Raw genomic sequence first — 18,655 nt, 5'->3', positions numbered from 1 at the left:
AATTTTCTGCTTTTGGCATGTTTTGTTGCTTTATCTCTACACACAAAATACAATGGCATATCGACCCAATTATCCAAATACTCCAGGCTAGAAACACACTTTAACCTGGACTGTCAAGGTAATTACGACAAAACTAGTTTATTATTAATATTATCATTAGTGACTGCAAATGACATCTAACATGAAAACAGGAGTGGCCAATAATTTTTATTTTAATTTTAAAAAGAAGCCAGCTTCCAAAGACCACTGGAGTTGTTCTTGAAATCTAGTGAACAGATGCTGAGTTGTTTTCTTAAGTTGCTGAAAAACGACGGCTTTAAAGTTGTTCTTTGGTTTTTCAGATACAGATGCTACAGTACGAATACGCAATTGCTAATAACTAAGATCCTGATAATTTTTGCTCCAAAGTGTTCTTTTTTTGTACATGTTGTATTTCACTGTACTTCTCAACTCTTCTGATCTTCTGAGGCTATGGTTCCTAATTGTGTAATTTAACCACTCCCAGTCAACAACTCTTAGTATTCCTACACTAGACTTTTTCTTTTGAAGTTAGGCTTTTTAAAATGTGTGTGTGTTTGTGTGTGTGTGTGTGTGTGTCTGTGTGTGTGTGTGTCTGTGTGTGTGTGTGTGTGTGTATTCCCCTATTTAAAAAATACTGTTGTGGTCTAGATAACTTTTGGAGATTCTTCCATTATTTAAACCAACAGAATAGACTTGGCTTCTCTGTTGAAAACAGAAAAATCACAAGGTCACCTGAAACTGGTTTGCTGTCCTGCTAGAACATCTGAGAGCATCTTTAAATCAGACAGTAGATGGGGTGTAATGTTCAATGACAGTAGCAAGTCTGTGGGCTCCATTGCCTGCCAGGTAGCCAAGTGCAATCCTTCTCCGGCCATCCCCCTAAAAATCTCAGCCTGAGCACCAGCCGCAGCCCTCCCCCCGCCCCCATCCCGGCGTTCCCGTCCCCCCTGAGCTGGCGGTGCGCTGGCTGGACATTTAGGTTGAGCACAGAGCTTGGGGAAGGAGAGATGGAGCCCAGGGCAGCGCCTCCTTCGGGGAGGGGCGGGAGGTGGGCTGAGCGAGTTTTGCTAGGGAGTTGCCTTAAAGCAAGCAAGCCAGCCAGCAAGCAAGCAAGCAAGCAAGCAGACGGGATTGCGATCACTCACTCCAGCTGCCTCCTCACAGTTTTAAGCAGTCGTCTCACTCGCTTCCCTTGTGCAAAACTGCAAACCACCACTAACCTTGCTCCAAAAAAGAAAGGAAAAAAAATTAAAAAGCAAATCTCATTCTCCCGTCTCTCCCTTCCTTTCCACTCTCCCTCCCTTCCTCTCCAGCTCCCTCTTCCCTCTCTCCCTCTCTCCTTTCTGCAGCCGCAGCCGCTCCTTTCCCTGGGTCTGTCTGTCTCTCTAGGACGGAACTCAGCAACTTCTGGACGATTTCTCAGTCCCTTGGCCGTTTTTTCCACCCTCTGCCATGAACTGGACGGACAAACGCGGGGGAGGTTTTGCTTTTCGCCCCAGGGAATGGCGATTCGCGTTCTGGGGCCGCGCCGGGAAGGATTGGCCGAGGAGAAAGAAAGAGTGATAGAGAGAGAGAAAGAGACGGAGAGATCGAGTGAGCGAGCGAGCTGCAGGAGAAGGAAGGCAGCTCTCCCTCCCTCCCTCCCTCCGCCGCGGGCCGGGCGCGCAGCAGCGCCTCTCCGGCCATGGCCCTGCGCTCGCCCAGCGCCCCGGGCTCCTAAGGCGTCCGCGGCCCCTGAGAGCTGGATGCACTGGGCAATTTTTAAAATTTTCAAGTAGTTAGAGACCCCGGAAGGTATAAATCAGGTTGAGAGTGGAGCGCAGAGCGAAAAGTCAGAGCCTGATCTTGCTCGCTTTGAACTTGAAGAAGTCTCTTTGGAACATCAAGGCATTCTGCAGGAGTTGCTGGAAAGCTGCAACTTCGCATGGATCCCGGGCCTGGGGACCAGAGGCGACATCCGAGGGTGGGACTGGGCAGTGCGACTTGGTACGCGCGTGTGTGGCGGTGGGCGCACCGGGACAGCTTGGGGACTCGGTGAAGAGGGACACACACCCACCACACACAGCATGGCAGTGTCCAGAGGCGAGGCCGCCGTGGCGGGCGGGGACTTTACCTCCCCGAAGGGCTCGGGCTGCCGCGGCTGCTGGGGAGCCTCGGCGCTGCAGCCGCTCCGGCGCGCGGGGAAACTTTCCTGGGGGCTGTGCGCGGGCTCGACGTCCCTGCTGCTGGCGCTGCTGGTGCGGCTGGTCCGCGGGGAGATCGGCTGCGAGCCGGAGCCCAGGAAGGAGGTGGCGGGCCCGGGCGCAGAAGGGGGCGTCGGCCCTGGCGCTCGGGGAGGCGCCCCCGGGGGCGGCGCGCAGCTCAGCCCCTGGCTGCAGCCCTCGGCGCTGCTCGTCAGTCTGCTGGGCGCCTTCTTCTGGATGGGCTTGTACCTCCTGCGCGCCGGGGTGCGCCTGCCTCTGGCCGTCGCGCTGCTGGCCGCCTGCTGCGGGGGGGAAGCGCTCGTCCAGATTGGGCTGGGCGTCGGGGAGGATCGCCTACTGTCGCTCCCCGCCGCGGGGGTGGTGCTCAGCTGCCTGACCGCCGCGACATGGCTGTTGCTGAGGCTGAGGCTGGGCGTCCTCATGATCGCCTTGACTAGCGCGGTTAGGACCGTGTCCCTCACTTCCTTGGAGAGGTTCAAGGTCGCCTGGAGACCTTACCTGGCGTACTTGGCCGGCGTGCTGGGGATCCTCCTGGCTGGGTACCTGGAGCAAATCTTGCCGCAGTCCGTGGGGGCGGCTCCCAAGGAGCATTTGGGGTCCCTGCGGATCGCTGGGACCAAGGAAGACATCCCCGTGTTTAAGAGGAGGAGGAGGTCCAGCTCCGTGGTGTCCGCCGAGATGTCGGGCTGTGGCAGCAAGTCGCACCGGAGGACCTCCCTGCCCTGTATACCCAGGGAACAGGTAAGCGCTGCGCCGCCAACCTGGGGTCCCCGGGAGGCTCGGAACCCTGGGACGCGGTCTGTCTGCGCAAAGTGGAAGAACCAGCGCCAGCAGCTGCAGGGACCAGAGCCTGGGAAAGTGCATAACTTTGGCCTTAGTAAGAAAGAAAGTAGTAGAGTATTTTATAACCTGAGCAGCAGAAACACGAAGGAGTCTCAAAACGAAATAGCATTTACAACTCTCCCACAGCTGGGTCAACTGATTTACACCTGGTGTGTAAGGCTTCTCAGCACGTTGAAGGACTCTCAGGCTTCCCTCCATTAGCAGAAATTTTAAAATTAGGTTTAGTTTTGCAGCATTGGGTGATTTTTAGAGCATGGAGTTTTCCTATTTTTAAATGAAATTTCTTTCTTATAGTGACAGGTAAATATTTCTGAAAACCACTAAAAATAGTCTACAGCAAAGCAAGCCATCCTTGGAGGTGAGGGATAGCTGCACACTTTCCGGTTTTGCAGTGAAGTTTTACTCGGGAGGATTGCCTCCGAGGGTGACCAGCTTGATTTTTAAATAGAATTTAGCGGCAGACGTGATTACATGCCAGTGTGTTTGTATCCTAAACAGAAACTTTAAACTTGCGGAAGAATATTCAAAATTGTGATGTTATTATCAACTAAAAAGCTATTTTTTTTCTTGAGTGTTTACTTAAGTGGGTAGTTAAAAATTCAAATGGACTTTTTCAGGTTTTACAGGAAATATTAATTCAGGAGAGCATTTCTAGATTGCTGGTGATAAAAATGTATCTTTCAGGAAGGAGGAGGTGGAGGAATCTGGAATTATGAGTGAACTTGTAAATAAAAGTTTAGTCAGTTTGGGGAACTGGTCTTGTTGACATGAAGTGTTTTAAGACCATGGAATAGTTGCTTCATATGAAAGGACAAATTCCAGTTTGAAATACAATTTGTACCTGAAAAGGCATACTTGTTCAATTCTCTGCTAGATGATTTAACTCTTGATGAAGGGTGGAGGGTGTTGAAAACTGGTTCTGTGCAGCAAATGGAAATTGACTTTCCCCCCATTTACATTTATGCCTACCCATGGCACCACTAGGGCAACTTTGCAGAGTGAAAAAAAAATACTGGGATATAGTAAGGTTTTTCATTTTAGGTTATTCTGTGGATAATCATTTAGGTATTTCGAAGAAATAACAGTTACCATATGGTGGGAGTAGCTAGTTTATTTCTGAAATGGAGTTGATTACACAGATCTGTGGTTGTGTGACATTATTTAGCAGAGTGGATGACAGTATCGTGTCTCTGTTTCTTTTTAAACAAATATACTTATTTAGTTTTTTGTTTAACTAAAACAAATATTTCTTGGATTTAAACTCACTCCAAGAATAAAGGAAGAAACAGGCCAAGGTCTGATGTTTAGTTCTGGTAGAAATTTGGACCTCGATGAGATAAAGTCAGTTATCTATTTATGGGTAAACTAGTGAGGGCAAAAGCATACTTTATTTTCACGATTTCAGAAGAAAATGTCTTCAATGAAAATGCCACTGATTTAAATGTTTAGAACACTATTCTTTAACTTACAAGGACATGTGATGTGGTTCTTGGAAAAAAATTGAACCATAATTTCTAAGAAAAATCTGGATGTAATCATAAGTAACCTGACTCCAAATTAATATCACTTAACCTCTGAAATTAAGTTTTTGAAATTTCATATTAACATTTGAGGGAGTTATGATAAGATTGACCAGCCGTGTTAATTAACCCACAGATTTTATTGGTTTCCTTTGGTTTCAATTGGTAAATGAAGAATTGGATTAGTCTGTATACTTAGGAGGAAATAAAGTGAGCATGACTTTTTAACATGTTTTACTGGTTAATGCTGTTGAGAAATGCATACATATTTGCAAACTATGTTGACAAATTTCTTTGATTATTTTTTAAAGGCTGTATTTATGAAGGATGCTCTAAAGTAAGAAACTTTATCTCTTATGGTTGATAGAAAAACAAAATAATATTTAGCAGAAATTTAGACCCTTCAAGTTTTAATGAGATCATGGGTGTGTGTGTCACTGAAAACTGGTTTTTATATATGATCCATTAAAATTGTTGCTGAGCATGATTGCGGGGACTGGGTGGGAACTGACAAGGGGTAGTACCTTACGAAATAGAGAGATATCTCAGACGTTAGCCTAACTATGTGAAAAGTTCAGGAGCCATATAGTAAATGGCTTATCTATTTTATCATAAGGAAACAAACTTCTGATTAAGGGTGCAAAGTGTACCAGTGTCATTTGCATACTTTATGAAGTCAAGAATCAAAATAATTATAAAAGGAACATGTAACCTTCCTCTGAACGCGACCAGGTTAGTTCTTTTCTGAAAGGACATCTACTCTGAACTCAGGATAGTACTCCTGGGCAACAAATGGATTTTGAAGAGTAGTGAAAGACAAAGCACACAGGCCCCTGGGAGTTCATTTCGATGCTGCTCACTCTGCAGTTTAAAGGTGAGAGAATTTTAGCATTTTCTCTCCATAAGGATGACAGTGGCCACTTGCATATCAATTCTCTCTCTTAAGTGGCTCTCAATTTGCAAAGGACAAAGAATATTTATGATAAAATTTTCATAAGACAAACTAACTCACAAACTCCCCTCCCTCTCTCCTTTCCTTCCTTCCTTCCTCCTTTCCTTCCTGTCTTCCTTCTTTCCTTCCTTCCCTTCCTTTCCTTCCTTCCATCTTAAGTCTATAAAATTATGACGTCTATAGTTGGGATAGTCCATATAGAATTGCGTTTTGAGGCACTGATGATAAAGACAACTTCAATCACAGAAGAACTAGGTCTAGTTTTGGGTCATAGAATGAATCAGGCCTTGGGTGTGTCTGGGAATGCAAGTAAAAGTATCTTTAAGTAAGGAACAAAGTTTATAGCATCTTTGTGGCTTTTGGTTTCCAGTATCCTCAAGACTGATTGTGACTTTAATGTCAGAATTCTTTTCATATTTTTACCTGTACAGGGGGTTGAATTTATGGTCTCATGCTTCTAGGCAGGTGCTTTAACATTGGAGCCACACTGCCAGCCCATATATAGCCTATTAATGACAAAATTCATTCTAATGTGTATAGCATCATTCAGATATGTATAAGAAACCTGCTTTGTATTATGTAATCAAAAACTGAAATGGTTTCCCATGACTGTTTCTCTAAGCTTTCAATCAAATGTCTTTCCCACTAATGAATGTACTGTTGCAGGAATGTTAGTTTGTTATTAAAAGAAGAATCAAGATTTTGCCCTTTATGAGTCATGTTTTTATCACAGGTGTGAGAAAGATATTTTCAAGCAAAAATAAATAGGATTAATGGATATGGTTTTTGACGGTGCGTTGGTTTGTGGGCATATGGTTGGCTATGTGCTAGCATTGGTGAAAGTATAAATTATTTGCTTTTATATTTCAGATGTAAAATACAAACATATTTCTCCTGAACATATAGAATGTATTATACTTTAAATTTCTAAATGTGTTTTAGTATAATATATTTCTCAAATTGAGTTTCAGAAATTATCATAGACTTTAAAATGGTAACTCCTCTCACATTTCATAGTATTACTAAGTTTATGTACATACAATGAGCAGTACTGATTATTTACGACTTGGTGACAGAATTAAAATTAATTCATGTCAACTTCTGAAAGTACAACAAGATTTTCTTATCCTCTGGGAAAGGTGAGGGAAATGTTTTGTTTTCCTGTGATTTTAAAAATTGTAATTTTACTTTGTGAATACAGATATTTATTTATTTATTTATTTTTCTTTTATTATTCATATGTGCATACAAGGCTTAGGTCATTTCTCCCCCCTGCCCCCACCCCCTCCCTTACCACCCACCCCGCCCCCTCCCTCTCCCCCCTACCCCCTCAATACCCAGGAGAAACTAACTGTTTCAACTGACAGAAATAGTCAGTGAATCTATATAAATTTAGAGGTTGGAAGGAGTGAAAACAGTCATTTTACTCTTTCTGTATTGAGTATGAAGTGTAAAAAGTTAAAACTGTAGACCTGAAAGAAATGCTGTGTATACTAGGCTGTCATGTTAATTAAATAAACAACCAGAACAGTGACTCTGTGTATGAAATGCATTTTGAAAAGTCCGGGGGATGGGGGTGTGCAGGCAGGCAAGGCTGAGTGACACTGGCTTGAAACAACATTTATTATATCTGTAGTGACATTTGTGTGAATTTGTTGTATTAGGAAATTCAGCTCTGAGAATAATCTCTTTAGGACTCAAGTAAAGGCCTCACAAAATCTAATTTTACTTCAGTTTTCAATACATTCTTATTGATTATGTCGAGGAAGGATGTTTTTAAAGCTCAAAATTAGAAGGATGCCTGTAAGTATGCTTGTATTTTAAGATTTTCAATAGATTGGCAGTATCCCAGCAGATATAAAGAGTCTATGTTGAATTCATTGAAAATTTATACTATTTAATCTATAAAAAGAATGAGCTTGTTTGGGGATTGGGGCTGGAGCTGTACTTTTCCTATAACATTTTTGTGAGATGTGCCTTCCTGGATGTATGTAGATGATCAGCTCACCATTGTGTCATGTAGTACCTGAGGGATTTTGATATGCTGAACTCTTACCTTTGTGTTGGACTAGGGGAAAGGTTTCTTCAGCTCTGTGGAGTGATACCTAACCTTCCATGTATATGATGATCTGTTTACTTAGTTCTTGTGTATCTCCTGATCCGTGGAGTCTTCCTCCTTCCTCCCTTCTGTGATATTTATAACCATAACCTCTAAAAAATCCTTATACAAACTGAAAACTCAAATTTATGTTTGGATTCTACATATCTTAAAAATTCTATCAAATAATTCTGAAGACCTTCAGCAAGTCCAAAATCTCCATGTTCTTATACTAAAAGTGTGTTCTGTTAATATTCCAGTGAACACTGTTCCTTTGTCTAGATAATACATCCATTTAATAATCACCTATATGTACCTTATGTACTTTACTATTGGGAGTATTTTTTAAGGTTCTTTTTTTGTAATAAGGCTACACTTGGGACTTGTTTTAACTTTAAACTGAGAATTTGTGTTTGCACCATTCTGTACATAAAATACACAGATTTTATCACAGGGTGAAAAAGGTCTGAAAGTTGTATCTGAGTTGTAGGTCAGAGGACAATTGTCACATGTATTAGTTGGCCACACCATCTCATCCTAAATATGGTACTGTTTTAAAAGAAGACCATAAAAGTCTTTAGTCAGTCAACCTATCAATGTCAAATGTCAAACCAACACAGTTTATTTGTACATTAATCCTTGTGCTAAATATTATGCAAAAACTATACACACACAGCTATGGCACAGCTTCTGTCTCTCCAGAACTGAGAGCCTTGCTAGGGGAATGAAGTGTCACAAGAAGAAAAGAAGAAATCACAGTAAAATACCTAAACATCCACTGAGACAATAGATGGAGGAGATCTTAGCCTGAATCTGGGACATGTTGGTCTCTTCTCTGAAATTAGGTGCAAAATTTTATTTTTCATTTTTATGGGGAAAATGTCTAGCATGTTATCGATTTTCAGAAGGTCTTCATTACAAAACCGTTGACCATAAATGGTTTGGGTTTTGAGCAACTTTACATTTGAAGATACAAAGAAATTGCTTTGTAATGGAAATCCATCTAGTATATACTTCTAGCACATTCTGAAATAAAGATAAAATATATTATTGGGGTCAGGACATGTCACAGCAATTCCCTGTTTTCATATCTTTAGGTAAGTTTTAATCATAAGTAACTGGTTGTAATGGTCTTAAAGTGCTTAATTCTGTACCAGACTGTTGAGAGTAGCTCCAAATTAGTCTGGTTTTAGAGAGAAGGAAACTGAAGGAGAGCCCCCTAAATGTATATAGACTGCCAAAGGCAAAACAGCTTTTGTACAGAGCCTCTTTCACCTGGGTTTACTGCTGGGGGAAGAAACAGGAAAGGAGTCAGGCTGGCAACTTTCAGCCTTGGTATCATTTGTGATTTACACATGGAGCCAATTCTAAATTCTCATTTGGAATTAGAATATTGAGTAATCAGATTTAGTATCATGTATGATGTACAGGTAACATCACATTTTTTCAAACCCTTGTAATGAATCGAATAGTATTTGATACCCCCTGGATGATGTTAGCCTTGACTTTGGCCCATAAGTGAATATGAATTGCAATGAAAAGTCTGACTTGGTGGGAGTCTTCATCTCGTCACAGAAAAGTATACAGTGGCAGCTTAAAATTGATATTCTTTCCATTTTAGATTGTCAATAAATTGATTTAAAGATGTGCAGAATTTCAAAATCAAGGCAAAAAAATGATCCATTATCAGTCAAACAATTCTTAGTTAGCAAAGACATCTAATTATTTGTGTTCACCTAAATTAATGTGCCTGGTTTCCTTAGAAATCCATTAAAATGTAAGCAAATGGGATATGAGATTAGAGGAGGTCATGGAGAACATCACTGCTTAGAGATTACAAAGCTATTTGGGAAAGGTCACAGAATGAACAGCTTCTGCATGGTTGATTTTATTAGAGCTGTCATTTATTATTAGTGGATTTTCAATGATTTTAAAGTTTACTAGTGTACCCAGTCCCTAAATACAAATATTTAAGGGTACCCATTCTTTTAACCAAGAAGATGAGTGGTTTTAGGGGGCGCATATTTTCTGGAAGGTAACACACATGTGTGTATGTACGTGTGTGTACTTGTTACTTATGTGTGCATATGTATACTTGTGTGATTTTTTTCCCCCCTGCCAGGAAATTGCTTTGGTTTTATCAATGTAGTGGAGAGACAGTGTCCCCCAGTGGCTTTGATGAGAACAGTTCTGTAAACATATAGATTAGTGTTACTTGGTAGAAATATAACAAAAAATACACAATTTTGCATTTTCTAATGGTCACAGAAGAGGTAAAAATGGGTGTAAGAACAGTAGGCTTTATTTAACCTAGTCTATCGCATCAACATGTGATCAATGCAAACACTGAGATATTTTATGTTCTTTTTCACACCAGGTCTAACTCTCTGAGATGTGTTTTATACTTAAAAAGGCAAATCTCGATTTGGTTTAGCCACATTTGAGCTGTTCAGTCAACATTTGTGGCTACATTCACCACAGTGAACAGTGAGCTGTACATTTTGATGAGAGATGTGCACCTAAATGTCACCTCTAGTTCTAATAAAATCTGTGTAGATTTAATGGTGGCATTTAATAATCAGATTTTGAGTGTAACCTTGATACGCCATTTTTGCCCAACTAATAATTGACACTTCTATTCTCCCCATTTTTTCATTTGACATTGTACGTATTTAAAAGTATTATTTTAGTTGGATGGGATTGGGGAATTGCAGAGTCCTTAATGAAGGATCTTTGTTAATCTGATTTATAACACAGTATCAATATTTCCATTAATTATGGGTGTGCCTTTCATAGTTTTATATGTAAGAGAGATTGCTTGTGTCTTCAGTTGAAGACATCACAAGTTCCTGGTGATTGATTGTAATTTGGTTATCTAATGTCTCTTTGGAGATGAAAGTGCTTGTGTTTTTTAGTGCAGGCCATTATCTTTGTAACTCAGGAAACTAAACTAACAAAGCTGCTTGTGGCTGTAATGGGTGAAAATGATGAGTGTCTGTAAGGGCTGATGACTTCTCACCTTCTCTCTGCAAACAGTCTTGTGGTGGCACAGAATGAAAATGGTCCCCGTGGTGTCTAGAGAGGACAGACGGGTTTTGACAGTGTGGGGTTTCTCTATGGGGTTTTAGATTTGAAGTCATTCTGAGAGTTCACCTCGCAGGTTGTGATGTCAAACTGATTTCAGATGAAAAAGTCTAGAATGTTTAATGTCATGTTTCTTCTATCACCTGTCCTCAAACTCTCTGAATTCATTAGTTCTAGACATTGCTCCGGTTTTAAGTGGAAATTTCATGAGCTTTTTTTTTATGTATGGCATGTTCTTTTGTGTACATATACGTAGATATGTAGATTTTTTTAAAGGAATGCATTTATTTTGGTTTAAAGGTTTTTATCTCCCTGTGATATTTGCAGTGGCTTTGTGGTCAAGGCATTTTATTTATCTTTGCCTTGCAGAAGAAGAATAGTAAGATATCTAGATTTTCACAAATTGCTTAGGAAATAAATTAGAAATACCAAAGACAATAGAATCATAGTAAATGGAGAAGTATATTTGAATAAATTCATACCTGCTGAAGCTGGCTAACTTTAGACTTCTGGAAGGAGGTAGCTGGAGAATAAAATATCATTGTAATACACATCTATTACTTGAAAGAGTTTGTATTTGAATGTAACTGGTCATTTGCCCTGGCTTATTTTGAAGATGCTTTAAATTTATTCCTTATCAGCCACTCCCTATTTCCCCTCCTCCTCCTCCTTCTTCCTGCCACTCTCTCTCTCTCCTCCTCTTCCTCCCTCCCTTCCCTCTCTCTCCCCTCCTCTCTCTCTCCCGTCTGCCCTCCCTCCCTATTTTCTCTTCTTTTTACCTAATAGATTCTTCTTCCTCAGAATGTGTTTAAAAATTAAGGAATGCTTTTCTGTCCTTCACAATAACTTGTAAGATACTGAAATAATTTTATGCCAGAATATTGTGGTTTCTGGTTAATAGGATTTTAATAAGATTTTCCATCACCTGAAATAATAACTGAATATTGATGCTGTGTTTGTGGCTAGTGTCTCCTCCTCTCCAGCTGTAATCCATGTCAACAAACCTAACGTGAGTTTGATGTCACAGAGACAGCATTTGGGAGAAATGTTTTAGTTTGTAGAGTCAGCATGCATCCTTAGCGCATTTTTAAGGTGATTCGAACACAAAGGAACTAGTTTTTTAGTTGCTATACGAAGGGTTTCAGAGGATGAGATTAACAGGTCCACTGACAATGTATGTAATTAAGAGGGAATCATGGTGTGAAACTTCCCCATTTTGGGGGTCAGTGTTTCAGGGTCCTGCCTCAGAAGCAATCCCAGTTTGGGAAGGAGAGGGCTTGCTGAGCTGCATGTGCTGCTTGGAAGAATTTGCTTTCTAGGCTCTGGAACTAACATCAGAGTTAGGTTACGACAGTTCTCACTATGAAAGAAATTCAATATTTTAGCATCCTTGTCTTAACCATAAACATTACCTGTGGAAAATTTTGATCCAGTGCCTTGCTATTTGTAGGTGTTGGTTGGCAGGTACATGGATGGAAAAGAAATAAATGATTGTTAAATGAAGGATTTATCTCCCAAATTCCTGAGATAGTGTAGTGACTAAATTGTTTTAAGGAGACTTCTAAAGAGAGCAGGAAAGACATAGATTGTTGAGAAATCTGTGAACTTACATTTTTCATGTAGCACTTGCCTTTTTGTTTCTTTTCAAAATACTTGCTTGGATATGTCACTTAGGTTACTGAATTTGACTGTGCCCCTCTCGTAGGAAATCCCGTGTTCAACACGAGTCTGATACATTTATTTTTAACTCACAGTGTCAACTGAAAATAACCAAAGCTACCACCAAGATCATGGTAGTAGAAACTTAAGAAAGATCTTTGAAATTAGGGTACAGTTTTAGAAAAATAAAAATTCAAGTCTTTTTCACTTTCAGCTAGTAAACTGAGAAAGACAAAACTGACTTTCTGACTATTCCATCCCATTACTGCCACAAAAATCTGACAGGTGGTCTTCAGTTATTACCTTTTCACACTATTGGTCTGTATTCTTATTAGCAGTTCTTATTAAATGACTCTATTTCCTGAAATGTCTACTATGAGGTAAACCAATAGCATCTCTATTTTATTTTCTGCCAATCCCTTGTGAGTAAAGTGCTCTACCACTTGATCCTCACCCCTAGCCATTTAAAAAAATTTTTGTGGTGGGGTTAAGCTCTGGACTTCACGCTTGCTAGATAGGTGATCTATAGCTCTATAGCTTGCGCCACACGTCCAGTCCTTTTGTTTGCATTTTATTCTTGACATAGTGTCTGCCTAACTTTACAATGCTGTTATGATCCTCTTGCTTGTGGCGTGGCTGGGATTGCAAGGTACACCACCATGCCCAGCCCCCAACCCTTATTTTATCTTTATAATTATGATCAGTTACAAAATATGTCTTGAGACAGTTTCTCCCAGAGAGGACATTGGGAAATTGGCCTATTTAAAATGTCTTCCAACTACAGTGCTAGTACTGAATGATCTAGAAGTTTGGCAGCAGAATTTTAGAGTCAAAATGCAGTGAAAATACAGCAGTTTAGAAAATTCATCAAAAAGCAAACTTAACCCCAGTGAGATGGGTACATGCCTGTAATCCCAGCACTCAGGAGGCCAAGGCAGGGAGATCACCAGAAGGATGTCAGCTTGGGCTGCGTAGGAACTCTACTTCAAAAACAAACCAACCAGCAAATGAACTTTAGTTTGTCCATCATTTTCCGTGGTGCTCCAAGTTTTAATAGAACTTGACTTGTTAAAATAGGGAATTTTAAGTCAAATGAAAACATTTTGTGGCTTCAGTTTTAATACTGGAGATATTGCCATATCTCCTCACCGAAATCAGACATTTCCTGTGAGCATATTATTCAGAATATTGTGAACTTAGATGAACTTAGATGTACAATGTTTTGAAAAAAGTCATTTCCAACTTTATTTAGTGGTGAGAAGTTTCTTTTACTGTTAATGTCAAATGTTCTCATAGTAGATTTTCTAGGAAGACTGCTGTTACTAACAACTTTGAAAGTTTGAATTCTTTGAATATATTATTTTCAAAAACTAATTATTGTTTCTATTTGAAAAATAACTGGCAACTTGAGAAGTTAGTTATAAACTGAATTTGAAATAATCAAACTGCACTTGAGCCATTTGTGAATTTATTTGACATTTTAGTAAAAAAAATTAGGAGTAAAACCTTTTAACTGTGTTTTCATTTTGGGACAAGGAGCTAACTGTGTCTTTCTGTATTATCTTGAGCAGTGACTGTTTTTATTCTTAGTGATTTATTTTTTCTGTAATTGGAATTGTTTTTGCTAAACAGGACCTAAAACACAGCACAGTTATCAAACAGTAGCCTCATTTTGTCCCTTTCCCTTCATTCCTTTTTACTTGAATAATAATTGGATTGACTCTTCTTAACCCCTTTGGAGAAATACAACTAGAGCTTTTAAATGTTTTCAGTGGAAGTCCTTCCAGCAATTAACTGGTCCTAATGACAAGCGTGAGAATCAGGCTGGGAATGCTGAGTAAAGACATGACCGAACACTGATAAGTGAGCTATCTACACAATAAAGTGTCATTCAAAAATACAAACCCATAAAAAAGAGCACAGAACTAATGCTGCTAGGATTTGGCTTATACTGAAAGCTTGATCAAGATCAAATAAATAGTTCTTCAAAACATATTTGTTGTGTAGTCTCTGGGGGACATCAGGTACCCAGAGTCACTGTTGGATGCTGGGCAGGAACGCTAGCTATGCATTGGCTCGGGATTTGTCCTTTGACCAAAAGCACTCAGGTGATTCCTGGTGTAAGAACTTTTAATGTTGACATGCATTACTTTCCAAGACGTTGATTCTTGTTCTTTAGTTCTCTACCACATTCATCACTTTGACTTATAAATGTTCCTAATGGCAAATGTGAATTTGTACCTCTGTGTGACCAGAATTGATTACAAACCACCCAGAACTCTAACTGACGTTGAGTATTTGCTGCATTCCAAGCACATCCGGGTCTGCATACTTCTTCATACTGGTAAATATTCTTGAATAACTATCATGCCATATTAACCAGTGTTGTTATGAAGTATAACAGTAAACTCTCCAATTAATAGATTAATTGACTTCCTTTTGATGCCTCTGAAGTGTGCAAGAGGATTGCCTGACTTTACCTACTTGAAATTTCACGATTTGTCACTCTCTAAATTGAGCTACATGCTATAATTCTCAAACATTAGTGAGAATGAAAATCATCAGGGAAACCTATTAAATTCCTACCCTCAGACATTCTGGTTTATTTAAATGTACAGAAGGTTCTAGAACTCCACAGGAGTCTCTGTTGAGAAATACAATGGTATAATCTTCTCAATACTCAAATGATATAGGAAATCCTGGCTTTTGCAGTCTGATTTGTCTAACAGTTAAAAAAGAACTTGACTTAGGCAAGAAGGTTTGAAAAACTAATACACATACACACACACACACATCGTAGTTTGTATCCTATGGAATTCACAACTTTTTCACTTTGATTCCCCCATTGAGGTTACCTTAGAGAAGTTTTCCTGACCATACTTCATCTGCAATCTAAGAATTTCATTTTCTCTTTCATTTGGCTGTTGTAAGAGCTAAATAAAAGTGAATTGTTACACAAATGTAAACAAATGGAAATACTAATTCAGACCAAAGTTTGAAATGGGTACAGATTTCTTAAACTTTCTAAGCTTTAGTGGTTTCACCTATGTCATAAGAATAATATACTTCTGAAGCTGTGAAGGTTAAATTAATGGAAGTGATGATTTCTTGTTGAATATCTTTCCCAGCTGAACTGGGATGGTATCTATCCTTGCCTATGAAGGGCATGTCTTGGAAGGTTTAAGGCTCAGTCAGTATCAGAAAGCTCAAGGTAAAATAATGCCAACAAAATTTCATTCCATTACAAAAGAAAACTTGCAAATCATACAACATATACAGATGTTCATGGAAGTTTATTAAAATGATGCTTTAATAGAGGTGCTAAAACTGCAACCAAACTCACTGACAAATGAGGAACCTTTCAGTCAGACAAGATAACAGTGGAAAAGAGAGATTTATTGTAGGGGTGGCCACAGGAGCTTCAGAAAAGAATGATCTGAGTGAAAAGGACTGAGAGACATTTTGGAAAATGAATGGAGCCCTTGAACATGTTTACAAAATGGCTGATGATGCTGTTGAGAGCCAGTTACATGTAACCCCATCAGGGAGAAACTCGATTTGAACTTCAACTTTGATTTGTGCTTTAGCTGCCTTCATAAGCCACATTTTGTCTTGAAAAGCAAAATTATTTTTAGAATTATTTTTTTTCATGGTCAAATTTCAGTTAACCTTTTCCTCTCCTCACAGTTTACCTATGGTGTCTTAAGTTCTAATATCAGGGGCTTCCTGCTCATTTTCTATGGAAAGCAGTGCCTGTAGCACCGCTCAGCCAAGGCCCTCTGGAGAAGGTAGTGAACTTTCATCACATTTTTCAAGGTGCTCCTCTTGCATATAGCTTCCACAGTGCCCAGCTCTGCTTCTTGCCTCAGACTACTTTTCTTACTTCTTCCACTTAATGAATGATCCTTCAGTCTAGTTTGAGGTAGTTATTTTGGTTGACCTTGGCACCAGCGAGAGTCCTGTGTCGCTTCCTCTATGGATGGTGGTCCATTTCAGTAGCAAATTTGCTTGGGGTAGTTCTGTCTTCCCTCATTTGGTCATAGGAAGTCCTCTGGTTCTCACTTCTAAAATGCTGAAGAAGATGTAGCAAGGTTGGAAGAATGGTCCAAAGATTACATAGACCATGGGGGTCATTGTGAGAGTTGCTCCAAGGAGACGGGACCCTACTGAAGGTGAGAAGGAGAGGAAAAACTTCCTCTCACCCTCTGAGGTCTGGAATGAACTGACAGTAGACAAATTAATAAAAGACACAAGAAGTGTTTTAATCTTCGTGGGGGAGAATTACAGAGTGTGTTTAACCACCAACCCCTGAAGTTCATGTGCTTTTATTTCCTTCTTCATAAAGGAAAGGGGAGAAGGGTAATGAAGAAAATTTTGAGAGATAGTCAGTGCATCTTAGGGAGAAAGAATGGACTCTGGGTGTTGAACTTAACTGGTAAATGATTTTCTTTGGAATTTGAATGAACCTATGGGACATTGTCTTGTGTGATAAAAGTCCATCCAGTTGTGGCTGCATTCCTCAGTTATCTTTTCTACCATAGTGAAATTTCAGGAAGAGGAAGAAAGGTAATGGTAGGTTCAGCCTTTGGGCAGATAAGGAAATGTGAGTCCTTTCCTATACCTGCAGTAGAGAAAGCATCAAGGGACACACGTGGGAGGTGGGGTAGGGGGAAGAAGAAGGGTCAGTAGGGAGGTGGGAGAAAAATCAGAGACCTTCATTCTAAGACTCTTTCTCCACCTCAGCACCTCAAAGTGCCACACTAAGGTATGGTTTCTGTTGAGCCCCCAACAAAGGGTTTTGAGCAGAGAAAGGATGCCAAGTTTGGTGCTGATTGGTTAAAAGCTGCATTATGAAGATTGGTGTTGATTGATCTCTTTGAGGGTAGACAGTGAGCTCCATTAAGTCTTTCTTTTTACTTTGAGATATATTAAAAGAGCATCATCTGTGTTTTTTGCTGTTAAGAAATCTGATTGGGTTGACTCCCCCATCCCAATGTTATCTTCAGTGTGTGCCTTCCAGAAAATGTACAACTCATGAGCCTGATTGAAGAAAGTTGCCAGATCTCCTTACATGGCAATTCATTCTAATCAAGCATCTCGTTTTTAGTTAGGACATAAATGTCTTTATATTTTAAAATACACTTTTAAAAACTAAATTTTAAATGAATGATGCAAGGGTAAAACAGGGGACTGTTGGGAATGGAAGCCAATGGGAAGGGGAGGGTGAAAGGACAGAGTGAATGAGTATGATTGAAATATTTTGTATGCATGTAGGAATATAAAATAATGAATGCCATTAACATTGTTTTTTAAAAGGTGGTGAGGGGAAAAGTAATAGAGGCGCAAATTTTATCAAAGTGCATTGTATGCATATATGGACCTATCACAATGAAACCCCCTGAAAAAAAAATAAATGAAAACTAAAGTTTAGTGAACTTACGGGTCATTCCCAGGCTCTCACTCTTCACTAAATACATTTATAGCTGATCCTCTAATAGCTTAGGCTGTAATATAGCAAGAACATTAAGCTTTTCAAAGAAAATTCAAGGCACTTTCTTTATTACTGTTTGAATGGTCTGACAAGTCCCATTTCCATCAAAGGCATGTTGCCAATTCCTCGCAGACTTTCCTATAGAGGAAATGTCTCTGTTTTGTTTTCAGATTAACTCAGGCCATTCGTCACCCTACAGAGCACTGCAATGAGAGGTGCTATATAAATATTTAAATTATGGCAGCCTGATGACAGTGACTCCTCAGTCTTCGAACTCTACTCTGTGGTTAATTTCTGATTATGAAATATTTTGCATGCTGCTTGCGAGGCACAAAAGATAAGGGATTTTAAAGCATGTGAAATGAACGGTTTGCAATCACGTGGGAAAATACTTTTGATGACTAGACAGAGAAAACGGGAAATAAAATTGACTGTAAGGCCTTCTGTCATCTACATTAAATCATTATAGCAGAAAGGAAACTCTTCCAAAGGGTCATTGTTGTTGGAGGTGGGGGGCCTCATGGGTGGTTTTATACTTATTTTTCTTGCTCTGAGTTTCCAACATTATACATGAATTTTATCAGAAGAACAATTTAAAGCTTTACAGAGAATTGTGGTCATTTGACATTTTCTGCTTTGGGTGTGTTCCTCAAACATTCATGAGAGTTACTTGCCTAGGAGATGCTTGATTTGCAGACATGGAGATCACACCTCTAGGTGCTTTTCTAAACAGCAGTGTGGCAGTCAATGCTGGATAAAACAACATATTTGGAAATAAAAATT

At 39.7% G+C, this 18,655-nt stretch overlaps 1 protein-coding gene across 1 annotated transcript in view; it reads left to right on the top strand.

The window, feature by feature from the left end:
- The first annotated feature begins 1,151 nt into the window (after nt 1-1,151).
- Nucleotides 1,152-18,655, top strand: part of Pde3a (phosphodiesterase 3A) — a 294,071-nt gene continuing 276,567 nt past the window's right edge. Inside the window, exon 1 of the mRNA XM_074075932.1 lies at nt 1,152-2,966. Within this exon, the coding sequence (XP_073932033.1) occupies nt 2,088-2,966 (879 nt within the window). The 5' untranslated portion in view covers nt 1,152-2,087. The remainder of the gene's footprint in view (nt 2,967-18,655) is intronic.

Source organism: Castor canadensis, chromosome 6 (assembly GCF_047511655.1).
Source record: "Castor canadensis chromosome 6, mCasCan1.hap1v2, whole genome shotgun sequence".
Classification (NCBI taxonomy): domain Eukaryota; kingdom Metazoa; phylum Chordata; class Mammalia; order Rodentia; family Castoridae; genus Castor; species Castor canadensis.
Note: the sequence above shows the minus strand (reverse complement) of the source record. Positions and strands in the feature narration are given on the sequence as shown.